Below are 27821 nucleotides of genomic sequence, written 5' to 3' on the forward strand. Positions count from 1 at the left end.
CCGCCTGGCCGGAAGAGGCGGGCTTTTAGGCGGAAGCGGAAGCGGCGACACAAGAGGGGAGGGGAGCCATGGCGGCGGAGGGGCCCTGCGCGTTGGTCACGAGCTGCGCCACCGACTTCGCCGGGGACGAGTTGGTGAAACGTGAGTGGGACCCTGTCACGTGACAACCCCAATTTTACCCCCCGGTGGAGGCCCTGGTCACGTGACAACCTCGGTTTTACACCCGCCCGGGGCCTGCGAGCACTGGTCACGTGACAACCTCGATTCTACACCCGCCCCTGGTCACGTGACACTGACCCCAGTTCTGCCTCCTGGGACCGATGACCTCCCTGGTCATGTGACAGCCCCAATTCTTACACCCCCCCATGGGGCCTGTGAACCCCTGATCCTGTTGACGGTCCAAGGGACCAGAAAACGGCTTTGAATTTCCTCGAAGCCGAATCTTGCGTGATCCATAGGGTGAAGCCTACGAAATTCCCTCCTTTCGGCTGGGAGCGACGGTCGCCTCGAAGTGTCTGACACTTCGCACGAGTCCAGCGCTGCCCAGTCGGCAGCACGGGTCCCAGCAGCGGTACGCGGACAGCCTGCCGGTGGTCTGCGTTAACCGACTTATTATAATTTATGTGACAAAAATGGCCGGGGGGTACTTAAGGGTGTATCGTTTTAAGTGGGTGGTGCACAATCTGTTGGAGTTTGGGAACCGCTGAGCTAGGTAGTGTTGAATTAACGAGGCTTTCGTGTGTGTGTATGTATGTGCATGCGTGTGCACACGTGCGCCTGCTTGCTTATTCGCTCCGATTAGTCTATAAGGTGCAACTCTAACTTGCTTTCTACCTGCACTTAGTGGCAAGGCCAGCACTGGGACGAGCAACAGGTTCATTTCAGTCGTGTTATTCTTCCATCGCTTCACGATTAAATCCTGCTTCCCGCTCTTCCCCACGTCTGAAATGGTCCACAGAGCCTCACGTACAGCAGCCGCGTGCACTTAAGCCAAGGCCCGCTCCATCAAATCGACTGATTTGCCTTGAGAGTTGTGACCCAAAACCTGTGTGTGAATGCAGGGCCAGGAGAAAGTGGAAGGAAATCTTCCTTGCTGGCGAGCAGGGTGTGAGGAAGTGGCGATAATTTTATTGTTTCCCTAGACCAGTGGGTCTCAACCTCTTTAGACCACGGACTGGCAGACCGCAGCCCAGAAGTGACCACGGACCAGCAAACTGCAGTCTGGAAGTCCCTTTTATACTCAATATGAAAAAAGGGTTGGCTACTGATCAGCAGTATGCCGGTCACTTCCCGACTTCTGGTCCGGCAGCCAACCCTCCGCAGTCTGGTACCAGGCCACAGCCCGGCCGTAGGGAACCTCTGCCACAGACTCTCACAGTGTCGTGCTCTAAAATGTCCTGGGGAAACTGAAAGAGCAATGAGCTAGAAAACCAAGATCAAGATTCCCTGGTGAGGCTACGCAAGTCTGATAGTTTTAAGTGACACGCACATTGGATTTGAAACGTTTCAGTGATTAAGTTCTTGGAAGCAGTCATGTTTCCGTTGACAAAGCAGGTTCTTATCTTACCTTGCATCAGTTACCCATCGCATTAGCTTGTCTCTGGGAAATATCACACAAAGCAGCTGGAAGAGAATAGCCCCATTAACTTGATTAAGATGATGACATATATTTAAAAAAAAAATGGAATCATTGACATGGAAATGAAAGCAAATTGCATCCAACCTTGCCAAGGTATTGGACTCACCAGTTCACACATGATTGGAGGATGGCTTGATCAGAGCTAGTTGGGTACAACTCGGTCCAGATCAGACTAGGAGGATGATGGTGATTATGAGGTAGGTTTAGATGGTATCTGCAGAATTTGGGCCTTTTCTGCCTGAGAGAGTTGTACCAGTTCTGCCTGAATATAGGTGTTAACCGATTTTAGTTGAATCGGTGCAGTTTGTCTCCTGTCCTGGAAGGAGGAAGAGGAAGCTTTTTATTAGCCTTGCTGAGCAGGTGGCCTGACCATTTCTAATGTGTGTAATTGAGATGTCCTGTTACCTCTTACATTGCTCATTGAAATGCCCACAATAGTTGTATGTGGTGGTTTATTTTGTTTTGATCTGTGCTTCTCTTCCTGATGCAGGGGCCTTGTCCCTGTTGCCCATGCCTTTGTCACCTCAAAATTGGATTACTGCACTCATGCCCTTTGTAGGGCTGCATATCACTGATTCACAGAAGTTTAGGGCTGGAAGGGATCTCGTGAGATTATTGCATCCGTCCACCCTGCTCTGGGCCGGAGAGACTGCTGGGGTCAAATAACCCCAGCAAGGTGTGCGTCCCATCTCCTTTTGAAGATCTCCAGGGTAGGGGCCTGCACCACCCCTGCTGGGAGTCTATTGCAGAGTCTGGTCACATGAACCATGAAGAAGATTTTCCTTCTATCAAGGCTGAAACCTTTTAGGAGTTTATGACAGTTGCTCCTGGTCTTCTTCCCCTGGGGCGCTTTGGTAAATAGTTGTTCACTTAGCCCCTGATACTCTCCCCTGATATATTGGTAAGCTGCCACCAAATCCCCCCAGAGTTGTCTTTTTTTCTAGGCTGAACAGTCCCATATGTCAGCCTTTCCTTGTTGGGCTTGCTCTTCAGGCCTCTGATCACACGAGTGGCTCTTCTGTGGACTCTCTTGAGCTTCTCCACATCCTTCTAGAAGCATGACACCCTCTTATCAAGACTTCTTACCTACACCTGAAGCAGAATGAGGGCTCTCTGACTTATGGATGAGATTCCTCCCACCATGGGCACAATTGTGCATCAACTGCTAACACAGACCTGGGAAGAAGCCAAGGTTGTAACTGAAAGTGTCCCAGGCTGCCCCTTCCCAGGCTACCCCTTCTCCTGTGCTATACTGCTATAACTAAAATCAGCTCAGGTGCTTGAGATCAAGACTGTTCAGTGTGGGGGGGGGGGAAAAAAAAAAAGAGAGAGCTGCTCAGCAAGTTGCTCCTTGTGAAAAGATATTTTGAAATTCACTTAGCATCTGAGGACAAGTCTAGCACCTGATCTCCCAGGCTCATGGCAAAGGTTTTCCTCACACTTCCAGGGGGAGTATGGCTTGAGAACTGAAGACTATTATGGATGTGACAGGCTTTTGTTAGCCTATTTCCTGAAATACATGTTAAAGCAATTTGTAGATGCAATGAGCAGTCCTTGGTATTTTGCTACTTTAATATATAGTGGGTGCCAAAAGCTAGTACAGACACCTAAAGCTTATGAAATCGCCGCTCCCAACACAATCGACTGACTCCAGCAGTCTGGAAATCTTGCTTGAAAAAGCAAGTAGCACTTTGTACAGCTGGCCTGATGTTCGGTGAGTCTCTCGTTCAGAAGTGAGACTCAAAGTGGTGGGAACTGTGCTAAACATACAGAACAGTGGCTTTTATTCCACGTGTACTTTGCAGGGGTATTTCTTGTGGTTGTAATCCACCAGGTGGCTCTCATGACACAGAAAGAGATCAGTAGCATACCTACCAGACCAGAGGAGACGGGGTACTTCTATTTTTCACCGAGTCCTACTAATAAAACTTCAAGTTGGAGAGATGAGAAGCATTCAGGACATAACAGATGCTTTAGTATTTAGGGTAAAGCTGCAACAACGAGGAACCACAGCGATTATTTTTCTTTTTTTGGATTGTTACTGATCCAGTAAGTGTTCGCATAGCAGCAGCAGTGCCTGTGCATTGGCTGTCTCTCTCATAAAGCAATAACTACTAAAAGCAAACAGAGAGCACCTCAGCTCGACAGGCTTTCTTTTATTTAAAATGGGCACGTTCAATTGGTTTTTAGAAGAGGTTCAAGCTTCCAGATTCCAAAGATGCTTCTGACAAATCACCATAGGTGTTGGTCGTAGTGCAGCTGTTATTAGTGCTGTGGTTGGGAGCGGGTGGGTGATGCCAAGGTGGAAGGAGGGTAGCCACAAAACTTGGTTAGGAAATTTAATTCATTGGTGCAGAGGTAGTGTCTGGAAAAATCCATTGATCTGGAAGTCATATCTTGTGGTCTGATAAGATACTGCAGTACCCTGGCAAGTCTTAGAACAATGAATTTATAAACATGGAGATGCTATAATTTAGATCTATTTAAGCAGTTCCTGGAAGATAAGGAGGAGTGTAAAACCTCGATGGCAAATAACTTCTTTAATGAAGCTCCGGTATTCTCCTCCCTCAGGAGGAGGTTGTCTTTTCTCAGACAAAACCAGTAACTCCGTGTGTCAGTCTGTCCAAGCCTCCATTGGTAAAGTAGGAGTCCCAGATTTATAATTAAGGGATGTATGCATTAACAAGTACATTCTGATTACGGTTTTCATGCTGTCATCGCTTCCAAGTCCTACATAATTCGAAAGTGTGATTTTTTTTTTTCACTTAGACTACTATTTGAAAGCAAGGATCATACACTTCAAACAAGTAGGTGCTGTTGATCTGACTAGTGCCAACTTAAAGGCCACTGAGATGAGGTTGCCACTGTATTTGGTAGGGGTGCAGTGATAAAGACCTTTTTAGCTGATACCAATGGCCAATTATTAGCCAACCATAATCAGTCGATACTGATATGCAGCCCAGCGTCCGGCTGGTAAGTCTGTGGGGGGGAAGGTGTGTGAGGGCAGATCAAGGGCCCCATGCTGAGGGAGGGAATGGGGTGGGGCAGGGTGCAGAATGGAGCCGTGGGCAGTTTGTCCAGGGATGTGGGGTGGGGGCCTGCTGTGCACACCCCTGGAGGAGGCATGGGGGGCATGTGCCCCCTGGATTTGTGCACGGGACTAGGGCAGGCTGCCTGCTACAAGCTTCCTGGCAGGGGGGCCTGGGCCCTGGGCCAGGGCTGCTCTTGGGGCAGATGGGGTGGGGCAGGTGGCAGTGGTGCTGGGAGGGGGGGCTACAGGGAATTTTGGGGTGGCTGTAGTCCTGCCCCCCTTCCACCACTCCACATGCAGCCCCAGTTAGCTCCCCTGCTGAGAAGAAGCCGGCAGCCCCGAGCCCGCAGTGGGCAGCCTGCCCTCGCCCCATGTTCAAATTCTGGGGGCGCATGCCCCCCACATGCCTCCCCGGGGATGCACGCCACAGTGGGGGTGCTTCCCCTCGCCTCCTGGACGAGCTGCCTGCAGCTCTGTCTTGCATCCTGCCCTCCTCGGCTGGGCAGCCCCTGCTCCCACTTTCTCCCGCGCCATGGGGGCCTTGATCTGCCCCCCACCAACTTATCACCCACATGTTGCTCTCCATGCTCCCGAGCTGCATTCTTAGCTGCATCCATACTGTGGCTGCATGCATGCACGCGGCATTTATTGGTGACCTTATCAGCCACATCAGCCAAAAAAAGCCGCTTGCCAATAACGTCAATTCTCCTTTTATTGGTGCCAATATAATAAGGACTGAGATATCGGTGCACCTCTAGTATCTGAAGTGGCAGAAATGCCAGCTAGTAAATCAGAAGGCTGTCCCAGTCTAGGATATTATGATTGGAAGGTAAGATGCCTTTCCAAAAGTTTCAGCCCTTGGTTGCTTGCAAGAAACTGGGTCTCAAAGTAACTAGGACTTGAACCATTCAAAATGCCATGCTCTTTAGAAAGGTTTTAGCATCCATGCAGTCTGCCGCCTCCTGTGTTGTTTCTCAGAGCAGAGAGAGGTTAACCTTGAAATAGTGTTAAAGAAATGCAGTGTTGCATGCCTATGACACGGTGAGTGGGGTCCCACTCAGTCTAGTGTCCCGCTCCTGCTCTACGAGGAGGCAAGCTCATGTCTGTGGTAGGCCTGTGCACTGCTGTGGTCAAGGAGTGAGTCAATGGGTTTTCTAGGCTCTTTGGATGTCAAACCACCGACACTTGCAATCGCTGGGAAGATCAGAGATTCAAATGAGTAATTCCTTAGAGATAAATTTACCAAGCCACATGCTCTGGTCATTATCAAGTTTCTAAAATAATGTGTTTTTGGCTCAATACAAGCAGGATTAGAACAGTTCCCATTAGAAGATGCTCCTTTTGAATGGGGTTCAGGAAGCTCACATTACAGTTGAATTCATTTCTGTGTTTGAATTCAAACCTCTATTTTGGGAAGAAACTCCTGGAATTCTAATACGGTATGTACAATATATGAGACCGGTTCCAAGGTGGAGTAGCCTTTGGACAACTTAGCTTGTCTAGACACGGTTTATTTTAGTATCATTGGACTGCCTTTGCTTGCATGGCAGAAACAGAAGGCAAAAAACATTTGATCAGTACAGTTAGTGCCTTTTAGCAAAGAACAACAAGTCTACAGAAGCAGCTGAAAAATAAAAGTATCCAAACTGCCTTTCAGTTTGATAGTAAGATGGGCACAACGGTATTGGAGCAATTTAAGTACCACAAACCTTCAATTGCTTTAGCACGAAGTTGCACACGTGTAACTGGAGACAGGTCATAGCTCTCTCTCAGGCTTCTGCAGTAGGAGTTGAGTTTATTAGTGATTTGTTTTAACTCCACGTGCTGGGGGAGAGAGTCCATGTTAACTGGTCAGATCACTTGGTTGGGAGGAAAGGTGGCTTTCTAGGCAGGAAGAGAACAGAATCCAGTAGACGAGCCATGGGTGAGACAACACTACATGCTTGTAGAGTCTTTGCAATACTTTAGAGGCTTAGTCTTTGCTCATGCCAATTTTGCCTCTGTTCAGTAAACATTTTAAATGCCTTATGAAAGGAACCAGCATAAAAAGTGTCTTATATTAGGCTTTAGGGATGGAGTGCTTGCTCTCTTTCCTTTTTTTTTTTTTTTAAGGATTTCTCTTTTGCAGTCATATTTACAACTTAATTTGTTGCCTAATTAAAGAGAGAGCCCTTTCCGACCCCCTGACATGCTTTCATTCCTCACCCTGTTTTCTTCTCTTTGGTCCTCAGACTAAGTTTTGATTGTGACTATAATAATTCCCATGACAACAGACTGTTATAAACAGTGTTATGGCCAGGAGGGAGGAGCTGGGCAAAAAAAAAAAAAAATTGTGCTCTTGGAGACATGCATCTTCAGTAGCAAAGGGGGTTACACAAATAAGCAAATACTCTTTAGAAAGTGGATGCAGATAACTTTGCGTAAGTCAGTAGGGGCTCCTGTACGATAAGGAATAGATACCTTCCTCCAGCGCTGGCCAGCAGTTTGGAGGAGCAAGCTCTGAGCTCCCCTTCACAGCCCTGATTGCAAAAATGCCACAAGATATTTGTGTGGTATTCAAGAACCTCAAATACTTTGGTGTTTCTGGGCTAGTAGAATACATACCTTTATATTCTGCCGGCACTTGAAACGGTATGCTAAGTACACTGGCCCTGCAGAGAAAGAAATTGAGTTTGTATATTTGGAAATGCATTATTAAAAAATACTTTCCTGCTTGTTTAATAGGTAAGTTGCCAGAATCCCTGACTTTTTCCCGTAACTAACTTGGAAACTACCTTGTCTCTGAAACAGAATCAGAAGGCCAACTTATTGGCCTTGTTAGCGATTTATATGCAAGCTGTTTAAACAGCATGCAGGCAATTGTTATATTATACCCCAGAACTTAATTACTTAATTAGTTTTGGGGGGTATCAAACTAATGTAAACAGAGACTGATATGCCAAACTCCCACTAAACAGCAGAAGCAAATACTGGTTTTGGTAGAAAGAGATTTTTTTTTAATTTTTTTTTTTTTTTTAAACCCGTTTCTTTAATTCTGCTGTGTAATTTGGATTTTAGAAGGCTTGAGTGGTCACCCTGCATGGAAGGAGGAGATTTCTGGCAACTCTAAAATTATGGATGACCTAAAGATGCTTAGAATTGAAAACATTCAAAAGCTGGAATTTAGACCAAACTGAAAAAGCAGTCCTTGCCCACCCGCCCAAACTAGAGGTTTAGGCATTTGCTTCCGAGAAACTAATGACATACCGCAGTCATGGAGCACAAGACAGGAAATGCTATTGGTAGGTGGCTATAATACCATCAGAGGTTGCAGCTAAATACGAAGTCCTGCACGCAGTTTGTGGCAGCAAACTATTGGAAGAATGTCCTCCGATGCTGTGATGATTACAAAAGCATCAGCTACCGGGCAATATCATCCAGGATTTTACACAGTTCTTTAAAGCTAAAAAGCTTGTAAGGATTACATAATACAGATTTTTGGGTTAAATGTAGTAGAGGCGGCTTGTGCATTTGCATGAATATAAATTGCAGAGTAACACTTGTCTAGGAGGAGCGGCGTGGTCTCGGCTAATTTGACTGGGAGTTTTTGTGAATTCTTTCACTGCTTTTATCTTGTTGCCCCAGTGTGGCATGAGGATTTTCATCTAGCGGGACTGTACGTCCATTAAATTAAAAACATTCAGTTCATTCTCACAAGGGAAAAGTGATGGTTCAGAAAAGATACCACCAGCTATAAGCAAGATGGAATTGTTTGGAGGATCTGTCGTCTTGTAAAACCTACCTAGAGGGAGAGTAGGACCAAGAGAAGATGGGCGCATATAAATGGACCACTTCTCCCAGTCCTTCCTTTTCACAGAGCCTTGCCAGCAAGGCAGGCTCCCCTACTAGTGCCTGAACACTTCCCCCACACTTTGTAATGAGAGTTCAGTCCAGTTCTTTGGTGAGGATACCTGCTCTTTCCAATGGGGGTCAAGGGGAGATAAGGTAATGAAGTGCCTAAGTCCTTCAAAAGGCAGCATATTCCACCTACAATCCTAGTACCCCAAGCAGCAGCTCTTGTGACCTTCACATTATTTGATGCACTTTTAAACTGTTTTTGTGAGTCTATCCAATTGAAAGCCGGCTAGCCTGGCTTTTTCAAGTGCTGCTACTATAGATTAAGAAGCAACTCTGTTGTGGGGCTGTTAGGCTATGAAGGAGCCTCTGCTTTACTTCAATAATCTTTAAGAGCCAAGTAGTGGTGTATTTAATACTAGTGCTACTTGGTGTTTTGCATTGCAGCTCTCCTTAAACTCCCCAGAGCAGCTGTACAGCTCTGATAAGTTCCTCCTTAGTCAGAGTTTAGGAGTTTGGTCCTGGTTCACTAGGAATGGAAAAGTGGTCCACACCTGCGCAGCCTGTCAAGGCAGCTAGGAGGGAATATGAACTCAATAGTGATCCCAGCCTGGTCAACATAACTCAAAGGGAAGCACTTAATTATCTAGGCAAACCTGCAGGCGGGTGGCCTAGTGCCAAGGCTTCCCCTCTTGCCAAACCCAGTTACTTGAAGAAGCACAACACAAGCAAACCTGGCATCTCTCCTATTTTAGCCCCCTTACTCTTCACAAAACATCTTCAGTGACTAGGTGCATGTGCAGTGATGGGCAAATGCTGCAAAGCTTCTTTGAGGCTATAATAGCCAACAAACATGTAATTAAAAGAAATATCAGTCCACTGGTCTAGGATGAGCTGAAGAATTGAGAAATAGTAAGTCATCAGCGCTGAAGAGAGAATCTTATTGTTCTGAAGGTGGCTCTGTTTCTACCATCTAGCTAAGTTTTGTGTACTTTTGACATTGGTTTTGTTCTCCAATTTTTCGACAGGTATCATAGGAACAGAAGACCTGACTGTGGATGTGCCTGCCAACGGAGGAGTGAGATTTTACCCCTGGACCATAGATAATAAATACTACTCTGCTGATATCCATCTTTGTGTGGTACCAAACAAGTTCCTGGTGACAGCAGAAATTGCAGAATCTGTCCAGGCATTTGTGGTTTACTTTGACAGCACAATAGTAAGAGTTTTTTGTTTCTTTATATTATCTTTTATATAACCATCACTCTGACGTCAGCCTTGCGTGTTCTGGGGCCAGCGTGCTCTAGGGTGAATCCATTAGGGTCACGTAGGGCTATGTTATATTGTGCTGGCTGACAGTGTCCCTAAGGAGCTAGTATGGCAGCCATGGAAGTCACAGTCCCTTTCCCCACGATCTTGTTCTACCTGTTACAGAGAGAGGTAGCATAAGATCTGCTACTCGGAGTATTTCATTAGATATCCCTGCTCCACAACAGCAGTCGTCCTACAGCCAGTTATGCTGGCTTTCGTATTGCATGGAATTAGCTTTGCAAAGTTACTGTAGCAGAGAAAAATACCCAGGTAGATATGGTTAAGGACTTGTTCCACCTCCTAAGTTAAAATTAGACTTCTCCCAATATGGTTGGGTTCTTCAGACCTGTCTTCCAGTACAATTGAAGAAATCTTCAGATAACCCTGACCTCTCAGGGAGGGGGGGTGAAAACAAAGAGAAAAAATGGCACCACATTCTCGAAAAGAAAAATCGGCACAGACCTGCCTCCCTCTCCCCTTGGGCAGCACCTTTAGTACAGTAAGATGAAATACAGCAAAATCTGTTCCCTCCTCCTATCTTCCTTTCAATAAGGTGTAAACATCACATTATAGCAACTCAGATATATTTAAGAGTTTCTAGGGGGAAAAAACAAACCCACTTCATACTCGAATCTAGGATTGCAGTTATAACCAAAACATGCAAATGAAGTCCTAGTTCCCAACAAGCACGATTCATTCAGCTGTGGGCTAGAAATAGGATATTACCTAGTCTCATTCTCCTGTATTAAAGCTAAATTATGTCCCAAACCATTCAGTAAAGGTAAAGTTGATCTTGCTGTCTCCATTCTCACACCTCTCCGTATGTGCCGCACATCTGAGACCGTTCCTGTTGGAACCTTAACTTTGGTTCCTGCCCTTGACTCCCAGACGGGCAACATGAGCCATTCACTCTCTAAGTCATTTCAAGTTGCAAAATTCTTTAGAATGTATAAATACTAGAACTTTCCTCCTCCAGAAATCTGGTCTTGATAGTGTCTCAACATGGCTTTCCCTCACGGAAGAATGGTTACCAGAGGTTATGATCTTGGTCTGTGACAGAGTATCTGAAAATGGTAAGGGTCTTAAATTCAAGGGAATTCAATCTGGATTGAAAAAAAAGTTACCTTTGTATAATATGTTTTCTTGGCAAAATTAGTACAGCGGTCTCTCTCAAGAAAGTAGACGAATCATATACTCTATTTGGTCGAGTACGTGGGGCAGTCTTTCTTCATTTGTAGGCTGATGTGCACAGGCCAAGAGGCACACAGTATGCTTCATCTCTCCAATTCCCAGTGGTCGAGTGTGCGTTGCAATCCCACCAGCAGATTTGGCAAGGCATGAAGTAAATTTTCCCACTTGGGTAGTCCTTTGGAGCCAGAGCTGAAGCATCTCGGTGGGGGATGAGGGTTATTCATGGCCTAACTAACGTGAAGGGTAGTCGGCCTCTTTTAGTCATTTGAATGAATCCACATGTTTGCATCGGGTATTAATAGAAGTTTGGTTCCTGTGTTGGCATGCCTCATGCAAAAGCAAATGTTTAAAATCCTGGGCTAACCTTGTAACAGCGTAGACTCAAGATGTCTTGTAGCTTTTATTTTGCATCCATCTCAGCACAAACTGTAAAAAAGAAAAGGTATGGTTTTTAGGGGACAAAAACACTAATCCAAAATATAATGCAACTTACTTTTTGGGTTGTTTGAATCTATTGTTACATTAGATACAGCCAAACTACTTCTGTACTTCCTTTGTTCCCATTCAGTCTAGAATGAGGGAACAGCTCTGGGGGAATAAAGAAAAGAGCAGAAGACTGAACTGATAGTAGTGCCAAGGTAAAAAACTGGATTTTCACAAAGCAGCTTTTGTTTCACAACTGTAGGTGTGAGCAGACAAAAAGCTCAGGAGTGGTGCATCAAGCATGGCTTTGAGCTGGTGGAACTCAGCCCGGAGGAGCTGCCTGATGAAGACGGTAAATTTACCACTGCTTTATTTTTTTTTAAGAGCAAGTAACATGCAACACATCCACTTTGAAGCACCTGCAAAGGGCGTACAGATTTATTTTAGTATGTGGTTGATCTGAAGGATTCTCCAAGTTGGTGGTGCTTAGCATTAAATTGTTAAAAGTCAAGATTATTTTGTCTGAGACGCTCTGTTTATCTATTCCCAAATACAAGCACTGTTTACATAGGCCCTACATAAAAACGGTGTACTTTGCTCCTCCTTTTTGACTCAACTCCCAGTGACACGCTGATGTAGTTGGCAGTAATAGATAAAAACAAACACTTATACTCGGTTTCAAAGAAGCCATTCCAAAATAGAGGAGTAGGTAAAAGGAGAGAAAGTGAAGGGCAGGAATTTTTTTTTTTTTAGATCTTTGTGGACTGCTGGGTGCCAGAGCATAGATACTGAGATTACTCACAAGGTAACCTGAGAACTTGAGCTGGTTAAAAGAGCCATTGTTTTTTAGTGGTGTGCACAGTTGTGCAGGAAGCCAACTATGGTTTCTTGTCTGACTGCGTGCCCAAAGCTTAAAGCTACAAAGCAAAACCAGTTTTGCACTTGGGCCCCAGTAAGTGACAGTGAATAGGAGATGCATTGCATGCTTGAAGCATGTTGCTTTTTTTTCCCCCCTGAAAAGTGACTCTACCCTTCTTGACACCTGCTGAAGCCAAGAATTCTCAACCTTTTTAGGCTCAAGGCATCCCTCAGAAAATGCCAGCTCTTAATTTTCACTTGTTTTTTTTTTTGACCACAGAAAATTAATAGAGCAATTGTTCTGTTGCAAAGAACTCAAAGACCAGAGCAGAATGGTTTTAATGCTATTCATAGATTCATAGATGTTAGGGTCGGAAGGGACCTCAATAGATCATTGAGTCCGACCCTCTGCATAGGCAGGAAAGAGTGCTGGGTCTAGATGACCCCAGCTAGATACTCGTCTAACCTCCTCTTGAAGACCCCCAGGGTAGGGGAGAGCACCACCTCCCTTGGGAGCCCGTTCCAGACCTCGGCCGCTCGAACTGTGAAGAAGTTCTTCCTAATGTCCAGTCTAAATCTGCTCTCTGCTAGCTTGTGGCCATTGTTTCTTGTAACCCCCGGGGGCGCCTTGGTGAATAAATACTCGCCAATTCCCTTCTGTGCCCCCGTGATGAACTTATAGGCAGCCACAAGGTCGCCTCTCAGCCTTCTCTTGCGGAGGCTGAAAAGGTCCAGGTTCTCTAGTCTCTCCTCGTAGGGCTTGGTCTGCAGGCCCTTAACCACACGAGTGGCCCTTCTCTGGACCCTCTCCAGGTTATCCACATCCCTCTTGAAGTGCGGCGCCCAGAATTGCATGCAGTATTCCAACTGCGGTCTGACCAGCGCCCGATAGAGGGGAAGTATCACCTCCCTGGACCTATTCGTCATGCATCTGCTGATGCACGATAAAGTGCCATTGGCTTTTTTGATGGCTTTGTCACACTGCCGGCTCATGTTCATCTTGGAGTCCACTAGGACTCCAAGATCCCTTTCCACTTCCGTGCCACCCAGCAGGTCATTCCCTAGGCTGTAGGTGTGCTGGACATTTTTCCTCCCTAGGTGCAGCATTTTGCATTTCTCCTTGTTGAACTGCATCCTGTTGTTTTCTGCCCACTTGTCCAACCTGTCCAGGTCTGCCTGCAGCTGTTCCCTGCCCTCCGGCGTGTCCACTTCTCCCCATAGCTTTGTGTCATCTGCAAACTTGGACAGAGTACACTTCACTCCCTCGTCCAAGTCGCTGATGAAGACATTAAAGAGTGTCGGTCCAAGGACCGAGCCCTGCGGGACCCCACTGCCCACACCCTTCCAGGTCGAGACCGACCCATCCACCACGACTCTCTGGGTGCGACCCCCCAGCCAATTCACCACCCACCGGACTGTGTAGTCATCCACGTCACAGCCTCTTAACTTGTTCACCAGTATGGGGTGGGATACCGTATCGAAGGCCTTCCTGAAGTCTAAGTATACGACATCCACCCCTCCTCCTGCGTCCAGGCGTTTCGTAACCTGGTCATAAAAAGAGACTAGATTAGTCAGGCACGATCTGCCTGCTACGAACCCGTGCTGGTTTCCCCTCAGCGTAATTTGTCCTGCCAGGCTCTCGCAAATGTGAGCCTTGATAATTTTTTCAAAGATTTTGCCGAGGATGGAGGTGAGACTGACTGGCCTATAGTTATGAATTCCTATTTGGATTTCTGGATTTATCTTATGAACTGTGTTTTCACCCTTGCAGTGCTAACATCGTGTGGAACACCACAGCACCCTTAAAGGATCTCAAGGCACCCCAGGGTGCTGCAGCATCTTGGTTGAGAAACATGGGTTTAATTCTTACCTCACTTTAGTGATAAAATGGAAGTGTTTGCTGCTGTGGTTACCCCTCCAGAACCAACCAGTTAGAGAATCAGCTGCATCTGCTAGATTTGGTTTGCTAACACTTATCGCAGTCCAGATCCCTTGAACGCAATAGATGGTGCACACAGGGGTTGCTGAGGAGAGTTTGGTCTGCAGCCAGAGAGCTGAGGCTCCTTTCCTCAGAAGAAGGAAAGATCAGTCTTTTAGATCAGTTTGAATTTGCTGATCTTTCTGGCAGCTCAGTTTAAGGAAAAAGAAAAAAGAAAGGGAGGCACCTTTTCACTTGCAAACTCAGCACAACAGGTATCAAATACGACTCGGGGGTGAACATGAAAGTCTGCAATGCCATCTTAGAGCAGAGTTGTATTTTGAAGCTCTTTCAAGTTACTGCTTTTTCCTTTTAAAATAAATTCTCAAGAGATGTCTGCTGAAAAGAGTTGGTAAGTGCAAGTTGTTTGTTAAGAGACAAGATAAGCAGCGGGAATATTTATAATTAGTCAGAAAGTTAGTTTTTGAAGTGGTGATGTCTGAACGCTGTCTCCTCCACCTTTATCATCAGGTTGAGTCACTGTGACTCATGCAATGGAGGAAATGCATTTCAGTGAGTAACTTATTTACTCAGTAAACGTGTTGTATGAATTGCTTACAAAAGATGATAGAGCGGATGCAACAGAAATACCATGCCAAGACCTCTCAAAATTATCAGATTTGCAGGGGGTAGTTGGTGCTGAGTTGGAATGCTCATTATGACTACAAAATCAGGCAGCTCTCTTGTGCAATAAGATTACGAACTAATTTTTAATTTACCCTTAGGACAACTCCTGCTCTTTGGTTTTGTTTGCCTGTACCCAAAAGACTGAGAGTCCACTTTAATTGCTTTTAGGAGTTAAAGGCTATTTTAATTGTCACACACTTGTCCCTGAGTCATCCCAAGAAGGCTTAGGCACTTCTTGTTTGTTTTTTTTGTTTTTAAACTAATTATATCTTCCCGTCTTAATGTTTTTTTATCTCTGCTGTTGATCTGCAAGAGTCCTGCTCAAAGGAGGGGAAAGTGACTAATCCAAGGAAACGGGGACACTGACTACCCGCAAAACAATGACCAGGCTGAAATCAGAATGATGATGTTTGGCATCGTTCATATTATCATAACTTAAGGGACAGCTGACGTTAGTTTGGAGAGAAATAGTTGTGTGCTGTTAGTGTCCCATTTAAGCAGTCGGTACACTTTAGGGCTTGTGTTGGAGCTTATGGTAGTACAGACTTGAGCAGGAAGTGGCCGTTGCAAAGTCTTCCTGCCTTGTCCAGGGGGCTGCTTAAAATCTGAAAGGCAGAGGAAACAAAAAAAAAAAAAAAAAATGCATTTTTTGCCTCCTTTATGGTGAGTGAAGAGACTTTGGGGATTGGCTACCTGTTTTTACAGTAAAAAATAAAACAAACCTGGTAGACTTAAGACCGATAATCTACCATCAAAACTGAGTCATTCTGATTGATTAGATTTACTACTCCTGTGGCTAATTCCTGGAAAACGCAAGAGGGGATTTCAGCATCTTTACCCTGTCAGTTAGAAGTAGAGACTGCTCCCAAGCCATAGTACTGAGACCAAGAGAAAAGAATCTAAATGAGGAGTTAAAACCTATGAAAAGGTAAGCCATCATGAAGCAAACAGGCAGGCTTTCCCATCACATTACGGTGTCAGCATATGCAGCCACGTAGGACAAGCTTTCAGACAGGCTTGACAGACATTCAGCAGTTAAGGACCTGAGTTTTTTCAGTGGTTAGAAATAGATCAAGAGCTGAACTCTTCCCATTTCTACCACTGCAGCACCACATCATCTTTCTAGGTTTAATGACTTACCGTCAGGCATATTCCAGGTCAGAATAACTATTGGGAATTACCTGCTCTTTATCCTTCTCTCTAGATGACTTCCCAGAGTCCACAGGAGTGAAACGAATTGTACAAGCCTTGAACGCCAACGTGTGGTCTAACGTAGTGATGAAGAGTGGTATGTAGCAAAGGCTTCTCTGGCTTACAAGGTTACAGAGCTTGAGCAGTTGATGCCAGTAGCTTTCTGTCATTCTGTCTAAGGTTTCAGTCTAGTTGGCACCATCCTAGTACCTGCTTAACAGCGGATACAGAGCCAGAGCTCCCTACACTTCTCTTGTATGGGCAGGGCTGTCCAGCTATCTCTTTTCCAGGGGCCTTGGCCAGATAAGTGATATTACCTATGCATTAAGTGACAGCATGCCCTTTGTGCCCATGTCTACACTAGCTATGGTTGGATTTAGATCTTTCTCCAGCCGACATAGGTAAGACAGCTGCTTCAGGTTAAAGTGAAGTTGGTCTGTGTCAGGTTGGCTCAGTCTAACATTCAGAAGGATGCTGCTGGTAGCTCAGCACACTTCCCAGAAAAGTCTTCTATGTCGTATCAAGTCTGTTGCTTGTCTTTCAAAACGCGTCTGGAATGGATTTAAACAAAGACACTAGAATTGCTGATACTTGTCCAATGTGCCTGACTGCATGACTGAATGGACCTCACTGCATTACGCACCCTCTACCCACAGGCCTCAAGGAAAACAGAACTCCCCTGGAGTGTCTGACAGAGGAGTTGTATCTGTTTTCTCTGATGCTTCATATAGTAGTAACACAGAGCTCAGCTCCACCAGGCTATATTAATCCGTTAATTTATTATGGCTACTCACGCTTTGCCACGAGGCATCCAGGGTGCAGAAGTATACAGCCAGCTCTGTTTGTGCTGTAAACGCTCCAGAGAACTTCACTTACAAACTAGCAGTTGGAAACTTTGGAAAACATGTCTCCCTTCAGCCATATCTTCAGGTAGAAATGGGCAGAGTGGCTACTTTCATTTGGGCTCAGGTTCTTTGAGAAAGGAAGAACACAGTGTTATCCATTTTGCAGGTGTGTGGTACAACCATTTTTTTATTTTTTTTTTCTTGTATCCTTTTGGTTGCCCCTGTAAATAGGTAAGCTGCCTCAAGGTGCATTCTCTCCGAGTGCTTGTCCTTCTATTTATTATTTCATACCACATCATTCCTCCTGTTGTGACTTCCTAAAGTCTCTCTGCTCTCTGAAACGCACATTTTTCCCCACTGCCTAGCCTCCTTCCCCCGCTACCCTACCGCTGCTACTACACAGTGAAACGAGCATTGAAAGGTCCCATTACTAACTCTGGCTGTTGGTCTCCCAATACAATGTGATTTAAGAAAGCGAGTACTACATGTAAATGTCACCCTTTGTGTCTCATCTGGATGAGAAAAAAAATCTAATTTCACATCATTATTGTAGGAAAACCCAAATAGGCTTGTGAGATGGGCTGAAATCATTTCATTAGTGGAAGGCACAGTTTTTTTTGTTTTGTGTTCACAGCTTATTTCCTGCTTTTGCATCCTGCATTGACAGGTGCTGTGTTGTAGAGGACTAGGATTTGGTCATATGCTAAATTCTATGTGGGGGGGTGGAAATTCCTGTGCATCACTGGTGTATTTTGTAAAGGTCAGACCTCTTGAGAATCCAGATTTGAAGTTTCCACCATGCAGTAATCACATGGCATTGATGTTGCACCACTGCAAACACTTCCGGAAATGAAACTAAATTTGGACCCTGGCAACATGACTGGTTTTGCTTTAAGTAACCTCAGTTCAGTTGCATCCCTTTGAAAGCACATTTACAACCTGTAACAAAGCTTTTATTTTCAACTTCCTCCCAATCTGAAAACTGACTAGTGAGCATAAAATCTTAGCTTCTCTGTATTGCTCCAGTCGCTTACGATCCTTATTTGGGAGAGGACTGTACTTAAAATAATTCATAGATTCATAGATGTTAGGGTCGGAAGGGACCTCAATAGATCATCAAGTCCGACCCCCTGCATAAGCAGGAAAGAGTGCTGGGTCTAGATGACCCCAGCTAGATACTCGTCTAACCTCCTCTTGAAGACCCCCAGGGTAGGGGAGAGCACCACCTCCCTTGGGAGCCTGTTCCAGACCTTGGCCACTCGAACTGTGAAGAAGTTCTTCCTAATGTCCAGTCTAATGGAGGACTGCATGCTGTAAAGACTTATCCTGAAATTCTGGGCCGTCTAAAATACGAACAGCTACCAAGTTCCCACCAAAATAGCTGTTCTCTGTAGTTGTCTCACCATAATTTAGAAATGCATACCTGCAGTTTTTATATTTGCATTTACAAGAAAGGCTATTGGTTGTAGAAATATAGCAGACAGTGAAGGGCTTCATCAGGCTGAGTAGATTGCCTGAGTCTTGGAATACGACTATCTCTTTCTGCCATGGTTCAATTTTGCCTTTTATTTTTCTTAATAGATTACTGGTAGTTGTACCCAGACTGGAGCATTTTTCTTGCCACCCTTTTAAAACCTCTTTGATCTACTGATGCCTTTTCCAAAACAGTCTGCTAAACATATCTCCCTCTCCAAAAAAACAAACCCCATTGATTCACAGGTTATAGAGGAAAAACATTTCGGCGTAACAGCTAAATGGTAATCATTTGGCCATATTATGCCAAAATACCTATTTTACAAATAAAACCCTGAAAATATGAATTGATCACCCAATGCAAAGCTGTTTGCTTAACATCCAGCAGTGAGGGTAGATCCAAAAGGGAAGGAAAATAAGGAGTCTTATCAGAGAGCCTTGAGCAGAGGATTGCATCTTCTGGCAGGGAGAAGGCAGTTGGTGTCCAGGTTCCTGAGCTGTTTGGTCTGGTAGTCAGGAGGTGGCTGGCTGGCTCCCTGTGCTGTGCTCTGCTCCAAGTCTGGGGGAAGAGAAAGTTCTTCCTTCTTCCCTCTGAGGAGCTCCAAGCAGCTTCCGTTCCTGCTTAAATCTGTCCTCCGCTGGGCCCAGGTGGAAGCTGAGCAGGTCCTGGAAGATGAAGTCTAATGTCCACCTGGTGCCCTCTGCAAGGAGTAACTCCTTCTCTGCTGTGGACTACGTATAAGCCACATTCTAGCTTCCCTAGGACAAAACATGCTTCTACCCCACTCCATCAGCTCTTCTAGGTTGTAAATTTATCAGCATGACTCGGGACAGTCCTGGGGAAAAACCCCACAGTTTGTGGAGAAAGCTCTTGTGTGTTGGGTGCCAGAGCAGCAGCAGAGTGGGCAAAGAGCAGGACGAGGAAGTCGCGGGTGTAAAGTAACTGCATTTTGCACATGGACACACCATCCCGGCGGGTGTCAGGGGGCTGGCACAATAACCAGGGGAGAGGGGAAAAAAAAAATCATCAGACATGGCTCCCAAAACGGAGCTAAGAAGTCTTGCCTGGCTGCATCCATTGCAGCGAGCAGCTTTAGGGCTTGCCAAGGGGCTGCTGCCGTTAGCCTTGTGGCACCATAAGATCCCACAGCTATTTCTGAGGGAGGGCTGGAGATGATTCCTGGGCTTGTCGGAAGAACGCTGTGTAAGGCTTCACCCACTTCCTGAGCTGTGCCCAGCAGATGAAATCATTCGGATGCCCAATAAAAAGGAGCTTGCAGGAAGACTTCTTTGAGGGTGTGACTGGCTCCAAGCAGCGCCTGCCACGTCCCTAACCACAGCCTCGGAAACAAGCCGCCCCCCTCGCAGAGCCTGGGGCTATGCTTCCACCACTTCAGTGGGGCTGCCCCCGTTCCAAACAGATTTGCAGCAGAGATGTAGCGGGGGGAGGCAGGGGGAAACCCCCCCCAAAAGCCCCGAATCACGTTTCCGTACAGCATGAACTCTAATCCGAGGCATAAGATGGACAAGAGCTGGACGATGAGGTCACCCCGTCCACCCCCTGCCGACACTGGAATGTCCTCCCTAGCACATTCTGGGCTGCATTGTCCAACCGGCTTGCAGATGACTCAAAAAAAATTGGCTGATCTCTGATCGCTGCTGTTTCCCTTCGGGAAGCATTTGCTCGGCTTGCCAAAACTTTTTGAAGCCACTAGATTTTGGTCTGGGGAGCGGGGGGGTCCCATGGAGTCATCACTCCACCTCGTGCTAGTTGAGCTGGGGTCCCGCACCGCCTTTCGCCCTTCTCACAGTTGAATACTTTTAAAGAGATTCAGTCGGCTCCACTGATTCACTTCTTTCCAGGCCTCTGGCTATGTAACCTGTCCCGTCAGTAAAACCGGGTACAGCCAAGCCAATTTAAACAAATACCTGTTAAAAGAATAAAAGTTGCTTTAAAAAAAAAAAAAAAGAAAAATCTCTAGCACTAAAGAAGTATCCAGCAAAGGCCCCTCCTAAGCAGGAAATGAGGTCTTTGTAATGCTCTAGTTGGGGAGCTGTTTACATGTTTTTCTAGCTAGCTGATGCTCTTGGCTACACGTCCACCCCCTTCAGAATGAAATGTGATGTAAAGGACAAGTGGAATTGGACCGTGCACAAAATGACATCATCCCAACGTTGGAGTCTAACGCTTAGTCAGTGCAGAGCTGATTTCTTTTAAAAGTAAAATGAATCTCGTCTCGGACACGCACAACCCTAGGTTTGCTTTCTCGGATGTATCGGCAGCAGAACTTAGCATTGTTGTTTTCAATTTTTCATTACACTGAAAGTCCTCCGAGTCCGTTATGTCCTACAAAAAGAACTTGAAACGCTTCCATGCTGGTGCACGTGTCCTAACAAACGCATAACGTTCCTGGTCATAGATTTGTCTTTGCTGACCGAGACTTCTCCTGCCCCCTGGGACACGGGCAGTAAATAAGTCTTAGCTTCAGGTTCTCATCTTGGTAGGCTCTTTCAATATTAAGCTTTCTGCTAGACTCCCAAGAACGGAGCATCTGCAATACCTTTCAGTCAGAGCAGAGTTTATATCTGACAGAAATTTAAACGAACCTTGTATTTTTTTTTTTTTTTTTTTTCAACTGCACTTAACACCGAGATGCTGCCTAGAGTTTTAGAAGACATTTCAGTGCGAGGCAATAGCATTTCCTGCGCAAGATCAGCACACATTAACACCCATTGCCTTTTGTCTGTGGTGAGTGAAATACAACCCACCCCATTCATGAACCACAAGCAGGCTTCACTGGTGTGTGTTGAAAGACCCGGTGCAGCGCTTCCTGTGGCTTGGGGGGAGGCGCTGTGGAATCTGAGGTACGGGCAGAGATGACGACTCTTCTTGAAGTGCAGGGTCCTGGTTATCGAAACAGGGATCTGGCTTGTCGAACGCGGCCCTTGCCCTTTCTTCCTGTCGTGACAGGCAGCACATATTGCTGACACTCGTGTTAGGGCCTGATCCTGCTAGTTTTCCTTGCATAAAAGTTGAACACCTGCCTTGAGTAGCTGTGCAGGGTGAGGGTTTGGGAGGCTTTCAGGCAGCATCATGCTACATGTATTGTCCCAATTTTTTACAGTTTAAGGATTCCACTTACTGGGGGTGTTGTTGTTGTTGGGGGGGCATTTTTTAGTGTCCTGGCATTGCTGTATGTGATTTCTATATTACCTCTGCTCTTCCCTGTAACTGTTTTCATTGCATCGACTCAGCTGCAGATATTTTGGACCAATGATGCATTTTCAATTGAACTAACAGCTACTTTTTTTTTTTTCTTTTTCAGACAGGAATCAGGGCTTTGGCCTTCTCAGTACGTTAGCAGGTGCGAACTGTAGCCTTGGGTCAGGAGAAAACCAAGATCCAGAAGTAAACAGTAATTTTTATTTCTCATTTGTTGTTGCTGTTGCACTGGTCTCCTGTCTGTCTTCCTTTTTGCTGTTGTACAATATGGGTTTAAAAATATATGGGTGTTTTAAGAGGAAGACACCACAATATAGCCATCTTCCTCTTTCATTTTCCTCTTCTCCCAGGGGACACCTCTTGTCCTTTTCAAATGCATTTAAAGGAAATACCCAGCGCAAAGCCTGAAGAATCAGTCTGTCTTGGCAATGCCTCGGAGCCAAATGTCCTTAGCATTTGCTGCCATGAGGTGCAGCTACTTTGGCAGGATGTTTCCTTGGAGCCCACTTACTTTCCCTGGCGTAGTTTGACTGAGTTCTCGGTGTGGAAAGCTGCTGGGTGTTGATCCCAGGCTCTGTACTATTTGCGTAAATGTTTTACCTCTGACAGCATGCTGGAGCCAAGGAAGAAGTTACACAAAGCTCTAGGCAAGGCGCTGTGTTTGGGAGTAGAGCCAGGGCCAAGGGAAGGCTGTCATGTGAAAGGTCACTTTTAAACATCCTTCCCCTGTTTGAGGTGTCGGAGGCAGATGCACGTGGCACGTTCTCAGGAAATATGCGCCAGAGAGGGGCTCTGTCCCGAACAACTAAGGTAGAGGTGAAGTAAAACAAAGCAGATGACTTATTTATGTTGTGCCACAGATGCATTTGATCCATAGCTTTAAATCTTTGACTTGGACAAGAGAAGCAGTTAAAGGTAACTGGGATTAAAAAAAAAAAAGGCATCTTTTAAATACTCATTAGACTTCCCAAACTGTCCAACTCTCTGAACTCTTTGGCTCCTTGAGTGTTTGACCTGCAAGGCAGAGCTGTTATAGTAATAATCGGATGTTTCCTGACAGTCCCAGCCACCGACGGCGGGCAGGGCAGAATCGCGCTCGGAAGACGACAGAGAAGATGCAGCTAGCACCAACAATTTGCAGGTTGACAGCATTGTAGGTAAGGGCATTCCTGCTTCCTAAATGTTGCTGAGTACCATGGGTGGGAGAGAAGGCAAACCATGATGTGTGTGTTTAAAAATAAAGAAATAAGAGGAATATTTCCAAAGAAAATCATGGGTAGGAAGACAGCTATTGCTCATTACAGCCAACTTTGCTCTCTGACTGTAGAGTGACCAATACCAAAAAAGTCTCCAGTCTAACTGTATAGTGGTACCTCTCTCAAGATACTGTGCTGACTTGATTCCTGCTTTTGGATATTGCACTGCAAGAACAAGACCCAGAGGAGGAACTTAGTCAAAACAGTCCTTCAGAGAAGCAGAAGTACAGATAAGTAATCTCTCCACTTGTTGCTAGCTTGTTTGCAGAGTCTTGATTTTAAAGAGAGCGTGCCAACATCTGTGGCTCCTCTTTATTAGATAGGCCTGCTTTTCATCACTGTTAATCTTTAAAACTTAATAGCAGGAAATGGAGAAGAATGTAGATCCTCAATTAACAAAACCTAGAGGGGAATTTTAACCTGGTGAACAAAATACAGACCCAACGGAGCATGTGTTCCCAGCAACAACCTGCCTCCCCCCTCTCCCCGCCCCCCCCCCCCCCCCCCCCACACACACACACACACACAGTGAGACACTTGGGCTTGGACTTACCAGTGTCATGAGAGACCAACTGACTCTTTTAAGCAAAGACATTTTTTTCTGGAGGGAACAGGCCCAACCCTGCATGGGGTTGGTTCTCTTTGTCATATTGCCTCACTTGGCCCTCGGGTACAAATTGTGTCTCCAAAATGTACCTTTAGGCAACAGCCATCAATTCCACAAAGACCAGGACAGTGCTTATGAATCACTTGATGGTAGGTGGGGTCAAAGAGGCTAGGAGACCTCTTGAGCCTTATGGTCTACTGAGTTAAGCATAGTTAGGGCAAGCTAGTTCTTGCCGTCACACCACGCAAAGCGGGGTAGCCATGGCCACATCCTTTGGCTCCCTGCCCAAGTGACCAGCTGCTCATTTAAAGCTGGAGCAATTGGAAGAGCCACTGGCTCAGTTCTGGAGGGGGACTCGAATTCGCACCACTGTGATACTTCACCTGCTCTGCTACCACCACCTGCGAGGTGAGGTAGGAGTGTAAAATTCATGACTTCTTAAATCCTAGTGTTTTTCTTTTTTCCCCCCTATTTTGGACTTCTGGCAGTTTGAGCTTTTAGAGGTCACACTTCCAAGACTTTCTCCTCAACCAGAAAGCAAACAGCATTGTTTTAATGTAATCGGAGAGCTTGCCGTGTAATCGCAAGTCCAGGAGCTCAGGCTTTAAGAAATGCAATAGAAATCAAGTGAGGCAGCAAGGCTGCACTTACCTCACAGAGCAGCTGCCAATCTCATGCTTTGCCCAGAAGTTTTCTCCGGGACACTTGGCAGAGAATCAGACTTCATGATGGATCCTGCCACTATTGAAGGAAAGATCTTAACAGCTCCCTGTAGAAAGTTAGCTGTAATGTGTGTTTCTGTCCAAGATTTACACTGTTCAGTATCGTAAACCAGAAGAACACAAATATAAGCAAAGTCCATGCCTTTGAGCTGGATTTGCTGCATTCGAGGTATAACCTGTAATTCACATAGCACTGGGTGGCTAATGGGCATTATCCAAGACCTGTTTTGGGGGACTCTTTGCCCAAACATCAAGTCAGACTCTTTCTATAATCCACAGCTGTTGCAAAGCAGATACTTTAGTGACCAGCAAGAAACCCTCTTAAACTTTGACATGTTTACAATAATTTTAAACCAAGTTCTTGAAACCCCATATCAAGTTCAAAAAACCTTTTAATGTGCCATGTCCAAACTGGGTGATGTTGCAGTTAGCGCTGCTATCCAGCTGTTTGAACCAGTGGAAAATACAGAACTGTTGCTGCAAAGGGAGCCAGGAACCTGTCGCCAGTTCTCAATCTGCTTTGTTATCATTCAGCCACTCGCCTTAAAACTAATAATGTGCTTGGCCAAGAAGAAAAATCTGGCTTAGATCAGCTTTAACCTGCTTCTTGCAGATCCCATGCTCGATATGGATATTCAAGAGCTTGCCAGTCTGACCACAGGAGAAGGCGACCTGGAGAATTTTGAACGACTGTTTTCAAAGCTGAAAGAAATGAAAGGTACAATGCCCGTGAATGAAGCGTACATCGTCTGTAATGCCCAAACCCTTCAACAGACTTGCAGTCTGTGGGATCCATTTCAGAGACTGAAGACTCACATGGGTCTCTCTTCCGGGGGCTGAAATCTGGTTTAACAGCTGCTCTCTTCTTGTTGTGTTGTGCCCTTCCTTTGAGCTAATACTGAAAGGCCTACCCCTTAGCTAGCTAGCTCATTACCTTCACTGTAAGTAAATCTGTGCTCAGGACTCAGTCCTTTCCCCACATTGTAGACTTGATCTTCTCTATACAAACCCCCCAGCAAGAATTAACTTCTACAAGTTGCTGACCTTGAGGTTTAAGGCACTTTCAGGAACATTGGACAGCTGAAGTCCAAAGTGCCTAGAGGCACTGAAGCTCCAACCTGGGCCAATTTTCACAATCCTCCCCAAAATCTCCCATGTCCCACTCTAGAATTTTCCAGTATTTTAGTGACACACCAGCACCGAGGCCTTCTCTCCCCATCTCTTTGCTGAGGTCTGGTGCTGACCCTTGAAGACCAGTCTTATGTTGCATTTCTCTTTGCCCCACAGACAAGGCAGCCACGTTGCCTCGTGAGCAGAGGAAGCTACATGCAGAAAAGGTGAGGTGCGCCATAAGAACCGAGTTCTTCCACCTGCAATTCCAGCTGAAGGGGTCCTCTGTCTGAGCAGCTTTTAGATTTACGGGTGTTTTAGCCGGGTGTGACCTGATCTGCTTACTGAGATAAACCTGTTCTGCTGCTGCAGCTCCGTAGGTACAGAGCTCATCCCAAACACCACGAACGAGTGGATCATGCTTGACTGGGCCTGTTCCTGAACCCTCAGGAAGAGGGTGACCCTCTATCAAGCGGGTAGGGGGTTCCCAAGATCAGAAATGAATGCACTAGGGTAACTGAAGGCTGGAGCCCTCTTCCAGTGAAGCGTGCGCAGAAAGTCTCGCTGACTTCATTGGAAGAGAGATCAGGTCACAGTCCTCACGAATGACACCAAGACGTTGGTGCCTTAGGAGTTCTGAGGCCTCTGTCAAGCCATCGCGTCCCTCTTGCTGGGGTCTTAGCGTGAAAGAGAAGAGCCCTGGGTTTTGTTGTCCCTCCTGCATTGGCTTGATGCTTAGCTTGCATTTACCAGCAGGTAGCGCAGCGTTTTCACCTGTTCACACTGATTCACAGGTGGCCAAAGCCTTCTGGATGGCGATCGGAGGAGACCGAGACGAGATAGAAGGCCTCTCCTCAGATGAAGAAAACTAAGTTCTGTAGCTGCTTGCAGTAGAGCTGATCGACAGCTGTGAAGTAACACTGGTCCCTCCGTCCCTGGACAATATTTTTTTTTTCCTTTTGCTGAAGACCCCATTTTGCTTTGATTGTTCGGCTGGTTGAAAGCCGCCGCCGCCGCCTCAAGCACTACATTCCACAGCGCGTGCCGTGCATTTCAAGACTTGTGCTTCCTTGCCGCTCCGTCCTACGGCCGCATGCTCCATCTTTGACAAGAAAATAATAAGTCCCTTTGCATTTTTTCCAATGGCCATTTTTCATTGTTTCCCCTCGAGTATTCAAAGGACGTGTTCCTGGCCATCACCTTGGGCTGCTGGTTGTCAGAGGCTCGAGACCTCACGCAACACACCCCCTGGGCATCCCCCATGTCCCAGGCTGGTCCCTCACATGGAGGGGTGCAAGCTACAGGCCCACTTGGCAGGAGGTCTCCAAGAGCCCAAAGCAGTCCCAGGAGATGGCCAGAGGCATTGTGAGTGGATCTCAGCCTTCCCTACAAGTCGGGGGGCCAGGAAGGAAGCCTCACTGGCCAAGGGACAGCGTGGGTAGGCTTGCAGTGACCTTTCCTACAGCTTCCTTCTGTGCTTTGCCATCTCTGCCTGTTTCCTAATGCACACACCCGGGGGCTGCACAGCCTATAAGCTCGAGTGACCGCTTTTCTTGCCTCCTTGCTGCCCAGCTGGGCAAGACTTGGTTGTGCGGTAGACACGAGGCAACCAAGTAGAGTAGAACTACACGCACCCAAGACCAGCACTTACCCGAACACCCGAGAAAGTTGATGCTTCGTCATCTTGCTGCCTTGGGAAGTCTCTCACGTGGAAGACTGATGGAGTTTTTTGAAGAGCTAAGATGGTGCGTGACGGCGAGGTGGCTGAGCCCGATGGCCTCGGGGAGCAACCGAACCGACCAGAGGCGCCCCCACGCCCAACCACTGTTCCTTGTCGTGCTGCAGAGTCGGGGGGATTGGCGAGGGAGAGGTGCTAGCACTGCTCAGAAGACCCTGCTGCTCACCTTTTGCACGTGAAACTGTGTCTGACCTCAAGAAGATGTGTGAAACCACAGCAGAGCTCTGCCTGATGAGCACGGTTTGGTCAGAATTCAAGGGCTCTGGAATAGCCGGGATTGTCAGCCTGGGTAAGGGAAGTGTTCACAATGGGTCTTGTCAGTGCAATTACCACAACTATCCCTAAAGTCCTTGCTGTCAGTCGGTATCTTAGTCAAAGCACGGTAGCTTAAAAAAAATAAATGTTCGCGCGTCAGACTAGCTGTTGTGGATAGAAAACTGTAGGGACTTAAAAGATCCTTCCAGATTGTGTTGTACTTTTTTTTTCCTTTTATGATCTAAAGTCTGTTTGTTTGGTGGGGTTTTTTGTTTTTTTTTTTGGCTGCAGAAGTTCTCAGCAAAATCAGTATTTCAAAAATGAATAAAGCACTTGTTCGTGGAAAAGCTAAATGCCAAGTGGCTGTATCTATCTCAAGTATGGTTTCTCTGCTCCGCTGTAGCACGGTAAGAAGCCCAGGTCTCCGTGCCTGTGCAAGAGTTTGAAGTTGTTGCCAGCCATGTACGGTCACGAGTTCAACAACACTGCTCCCAGGAGATGAATTTTGC

At 46.1% G+C, this 27821-nt stretch overlaps 1 protein-coding gene across 1 annotated transcript; it reads left to right on the forward strand.

Annotated features, from left to right (window-relative positions):
- Positions 1 to 34: 34 nt before the first annotated feature.
- AAGAB (alpha and gamma adaptin binding protein) lies at positions 35 to 27665 on the forward strand. The gene is made up of 10 exons (XM_014605999.3): positions 35 to 141; positions 9533 to 9723; positions 10792 to 10888; positions 11692 to 11781; positions 16097 to 16180; positions 21728 to 21810; positions 22685 to 22781; positions 24823 to 24927; positions 25497 to 25546; positions 26114 to 27665. The coding sequence occupies exons 1-10, from the start codon at positions 69 to 71 to the stop codon at positions 26189 to 26191; spliced, it is 948 nt and encodes a 315-aa protein (XP_014461485.1). The 5' UTR covers positions 35 to 68; the 3' UTR covers positions 26192 to 27665.
- Positions 27666 to 27821: the final 156 nt, after the last annotated feature.

Source organism: Alligator mississippiensis, chromosome 11 (assembly GCF_030867095.1).
Source record: "Alligator mississippiensis isolate rAllMis1 chromosome 11, rAllMis1, whole genome shotgun sequence".
Taxonomy (NCBI): domain Eukaryota; kingdom Metazoa; phylum Chordata; order Crocodylia; family Alligatoridae; genus Alligator; species Alligator mississippiensis.